Source organism: Sinocyclocheilus rhinocerous, unplaced genomic scaffold (genome assembly GCF_001515625.1).
Source record: "Sinocyclocheilus rhinocerous isolate Xijiao unplaced genomic scaffold, SAMN03320098_v1.1 scaffold1605, whole genome shotgun sequence".
In the NCBI taxonomy this organism is placed as follows: domain Eukaryota; kingdom Metazoa; phylum Chordata; class Actinopteri; order Cypriniformes; family Cyprinidae; genus Sinocyclocheilus; species Sinocyclocheilus rhinocerous.
This window is the reverse complement of record NW_015627373.1, coordinates 12326-17519: the sequence shown is the minus strand read 5'-3', so window position 1 is coordinate 17519 and position 5194 is coordinate 12326. Positions and strand designations below refer to the sequence as shown.

The window sequence follows — 5194 nt, the reverse complement described above, 5'->3', positions numbered from 1 at the left end:
ATTTAAAATGAAATAAATGTTTTTTTTTACATCATAACGCTATATTTAGCGCTGCTTCATCATACAGTAGTTCCTGGTTCTGTTGACTCACGCAAATAACACCCATCTACAATTATTCTCCTCATACGCTGGATGAGACGATGCTTCCTGCTGGGAAAAACGTTTTCATGTCTGGAAATTTCACAGTTATTTTGTCTTCAAAAAGGATAAAGGAAATAACATAGTTGTACAGCGTAAGCCATGCATGAAGACTCTTGCTTTAACAAAGGCTACTCAACCAACTTGAACATTTGCAGGTACGACTAGCATGAAAATCATAATGTTAGTTCAAATTTAGTGTTTGTTAGTGATTTAGAATTCCATGGTGTGCATGACTGCAGTAAATGAGCTGGAAAATGTAGAAATTAACACGAGAGTCCCCACACTCCGGATCAGTCAATGAAATAAAGAAAGATCATAGCATTTCACGTATACATTTCGACATGTAGGCTTATTTTAAAATAGACTAATATGTATATGGGGTAAAATGTTTATGTTGTGTATAAACTATATTTATTTTTACTTGTAGGCTACATGTTAAAGAAAAGAAAAAAACTGTAATAGGCTACTAAACTGTATAGCCACTAGATGTCTGCATAGCCTTTTATATAAATATATACGGGCTGTAATATCTAGATGGTGAAACAAGACACGATTTTAAATAGTTTCAAATTGAATTCCATGGTGTGCATGACTGCAGTAAATGAGCTGGAAAATGTAGAAATTAACACGAGAGTCCCCACACTCCGGATCAGTCAATGAAATAAAGAAAGATCATAGCATTTCACGTATACATTTCGACATGTAGGCTTATTTTAAAATAGACTAATATGTATATGGGGTAAAATGTTTATGTTGTGTATAAACTATATTTATTTTTACTTGTAGGCTACATGTTAAAGAAAAGAAAAAAACTGTAATAGGCTACTAAACTGTATAGCCACTAGATGTCTGCATAGCCTTTTATATAAATATATACGGGCTGTAATATCTAGATGGTGAAACAAGACACGATTTTAAATAGTTTCAAATTGTTTTTACTATAGTTTTTATTAGTTTTAATTTTAAAGTCATAGTTAAATAAAAGCACTTAGATATTGCTTTTTTGATTTTATTTACATAAAAGGAATCAAAAAGGAATCAGATTACATTACTTTCATGTTGTAGTACTTGGATTACGTTACTGAATACTTTTTTGATGAAGTAATTTGTAACTGTAATGGAATACATTTTAAAAATAACCCTCCCAACCCTATATGTATGTATGTGTGTGTGTGTGTGTGTGTGTGTGTGTGTGTGTTCCCAATATTAATTAATATTAGAAAATGTACATTCTTTTATAAATATTATATATCAAATTATATATTAATTTAGTTTGAATCAGTTCAGTGATTCAGTTCATTTGAGCCATGACTTAATTGTTCCTAAATTCTGTAAAACTCAAGAAAAATTTAAATCAGTACTACCTTTGCAATATTTAGATAAATATTGCATCACGATCCTTGTTGTGTTTATTCATTTTATTAATTCATATATTTCATATTTTATAGATAGATTAAATATATTAATAGTATTATGTATATAATTTTTTAAATATATATACTGTTCAAAAGTTTGGGGTTGGTAAGGCTTTTTTTAATGTTTTTTTTTTGGTCACGTGATCTTTCAGAAATGATTCTTTTGTCAATATTATGATTTGCTGCTCAAAGATTTTATGAAATGTTATAATATTTATTATTATTAATGTTGAAAACAGTTGTGCTGCTGTTTCATATTTTTGTGGAAACCATGATGCATTTTTCCAGGATTTCTTGATGAATGGAAAGTTCAAAAGAGCAACATTTATTTAAAATGAATCTTTTGTAACATTATAAATGTCTGTACTGTCACATTTGAGCAATATATATCCTCCTTGCTGAATAACAATACAAATATATATTCAAAATTAAGATTAAAAATATATATTATAAATAAAATGGCTTTTCAACTAAATATTTTCAGTTAAAAAAAAATCAGTCAAAAATTATTTTGCTTATGGTTCTGTCATATAACTTGCTTTGTTATATTCCCAAACAAGCTTCTCAATTGTATTTGTGTGCTCTATACAATCTTTGTGAAACAGACTAGAAGGAGGTTTCATCTGTGAATCAGATGTAATGATAAAATCCTTAGTAACAGAAATAGAAATTCAAATAGAAAGTGCTATACAATGGCAATAAAAGCTCTCTGTTTCTATTTCTAAGAAGGATGTTTCATCTATGAATCAGATGTTACTATTATGTGAAAGATACTTGGTGTACTTTTCCTGACTGTCTTTCCCATGTGCCTGCAGGCAGCGGCGAGACGCCCACACTCGATTCCATCGACTCCTACATGAAGAAGCTTCACAGCCTCATTCTGTCCAACCCACAGGAGAACCAGCACCTGATCAGCACCGTCAGGGATGTGGTCAACCGCCTCGACAGGTAGCTGCAACCACACTATTCCTGCTTTCTGTGTGAATAATAACCAGAGTGTGATAATGCACTGCTCTGATTCGCCCACAGGTAATTGAGAGGCCCCGCCCCTCATGCAGTAGCCCCTCCTCCTATCCTACTATGACCACATTTTGTGTCAAGCAGTTATTCAATTGTTTCCTGTTATTTATTTTTTTACAATGCCGTTTTTATCTGCTTATTTTTATTTTTTATTTAGCAGTTCACATTTGCCATGCGTTCCTGCCACTTTATGAAATTTACACCAAAAAAAAAAAAACATTATTTTAGCAATGGTGTGGTTTCATCTGCATGTGTACATGTTGTTTTGTTTTTAAGCTCAATTTTATACTTGTAATTTCTTTCATGTTACGTAAGAAAGTGAAATGTTGTATTCGTGAGAAGAGAGGCAGGTTCATCTGTAGCTTGTGTCTTTGTGCCGGAGTTTCTGAATTCCCTGTATGTTCTTGACTTTTGAAGAATTCAATAAAGCTAATGTATGAAGACATTGATGAGTGTCTGATTCTCTCTCTCTCCTTCAGCTCGTTTGCTTGATGCTTGCTGGTAATTAATTAGATTTTGTTCCTTCTGGGACGGAGCGCTTGAGACAGCAGTGTTATAGTTTGCTGAACTGCACACACTCTGGAAGGCTGGTGCTGAACAGCTGTAACCCAGTTGAGCTTGGGTGTGAATTAATTAAGGAAAATATTAATAAAATGGATGTCTGGGGTGAGATACGGTGACTCTGGTGTTTTTATTTAATGCAAGAGTGCTGTTTAAAGTAGTTTAAGCAACCTTTATACTATACAGATTGTTTCAAAGCAGACTCACAGTTAATGAACAGGAAAATAATATTGATCAATATAATTGATGACGTGAACTTCAAATATGAAACAATTTTCAATTCTGCTGGAAAACAGCTGCAAAAAGCTGTATAGTGCCATTATTCAGCTCAATTCGGTTTAGAATGGAAGCTTGTTTCCGCCACGGGATAAAAAATTAAAAAAGGTCATTGCTACTTTTATCTTATAATTCCAATTTTTTTCTCGTAATTCGGAGAAAAAAAAGTCAGAATTGCTAGATATAAACTCGCAATTGACTTCTTCACAAGTTGACTTTTTGACATTTTTACTTTAGTCTTAAAAATCTTAGTAATTTCACAGTTGTTGTTTTTTTTCTCCATCACAGAATACAAAATAAAAAAAGCAATTGCAACTTTTTATCACACAATTCCGACTTTTCTTCTCAGAATTGTGTGTTGACATCTCGCAACTCTAGGAAGAATTCTCAATTTTGAGATTGGCTACAGCTGCTCTGGCAATTCTGGGACCTGTGTAATTTCCTATTTGTTGTCACGTCCATTTCCTGGCAGACAGCAGGACTTCCTGTCATCCGTCAGGAATGGAGTGTAAGGCATCCATTGCACAGGAAGGTCAGATGAACTAACTTCCTTTTAAACCTTGTGTCCTTCGCTGTCTAAAATTAAAAGTTAAAGGGATAGTTCATAAAAAAAAAAAATAGAATTTAAAATTGTCATCATTTACTCAACCTCGTGTTGTTAGGAACTCTTATGTAGAACAAAAAAATGTTTCATGTCTGATTTGTGAACAAGTGATTCTTTTGAATTGGATCTTGTCAGTGAATCATTTAATCTCAAAACCTTCAATTTTACAAGTTCAATTTACTGACTCAACTAAATTTTCACCAGTGCTATTGTATATTTTCAAAACACTTTGAATATAGTTGTATGGACTACCTTTATAATATGTGATGGTATTTTTGCATCTTTTTTTTTTTAAAGCTTGAATGCTCTGGTCCCCATTCAGTGAAATTGGAAGGGGGGGAAAATTCTCTTTTTGTGTTCCACAGAAGAACCCAGAATTAATCTTGGTTTTGTAACAGCATGACATCGAGCAAACTAAATTGCCATTTTTGGTAAACTTTTCCTTTAAACTCGCATGTTTATAAACCATGGAATCGTTACTCTTTCTCTCTCTTTCGCCCAAAGCGAAAAGTGATGGCTGATCTTAGGCCTTCTGTTTGAGCTCAGAGATCCAGCTGAATGCAAGAACTCATAATCATATTATAAAATGAGACTCCCTTTGCCCTCAAGATGTTTTTCATTTCCTCAAATGAGAGAAACAACATATTAAAGAGGAGAGGAGAGGAGAGAAGAAAGGAGGAGAGGAGAGGGGATCCATCAGGGTTAGTATGTGGCGTGTGTGAGTCATGAGATGTGGAGCTCATTTCCTGTCTCTTATACTGAACATCCACCCTGAACCCGCAGACAATGGAGTCACACAAACCAATAACCCACACACAATGAGCTCAGCAACACTTTCTCTGAATCAGCTTTGTCCTGTCATGGGGGAATAGGATTTTCCTGCGTTTCTGGACTGATGACGGTCTACTTCTGTCATTCTCATTCTTCAATATTCTGCTATAAATGTGGTTTTGGGGAAAAAAAAATACTTCTCAAATTGCATCGAGATATTTCACGAAGAGCTACGGTCAGATATGTATTAGATTAATATTGGAGTGATGGTTTATGCATGAGTTTCAGCTGACGCAAAAGAAAAATAGCTATAGGCTTTGAGGAATAATTTATGCCTTTCTTTCCTTTGTGGAACACAAAAGAAGAACGTTGGGCAGAATGTTCACGCTCCTCTTTTTTACAACAA

The 5194-nt window shown here is 33.7% G+C and overlaps 1 protein-coding gene across 3 annotated transcripts in view; it reads left to right on the top strand.

Annotated features, from left to right (window-relative positions):
- LOC107727687 (high mobility group protein 20A-like) overlaps positions 1 to 3023 on the top strand; it is an 8869-nt gene extending 5846 nt beyond the window's left edge. For 2 of the 3 annotated variants that reach the window (XM_016537656.1, XM_016537641.1), the window contains exons 7-8: positions 2372 to 2504; positions 2586 to 3023. In XM_016537656.1, coding sequence (XP_016393142.1) covers positions 2372 to 2504; positions 2586 to 2589 — 137 coding nt within the window. In that variant the 3' untranslated portion in view covers positions 2590 to 3023. Of the gene's footprint in view, positions 1 to 2371; positions 2509 to 2585 lie in introns of those variants that run through there. The other variant, XM_016537649.1, reaches the window with a different exon arrangement.
- The last annotated feature ends 2171 nt before the right edge of the window (positions 3024 to 5194 follow it).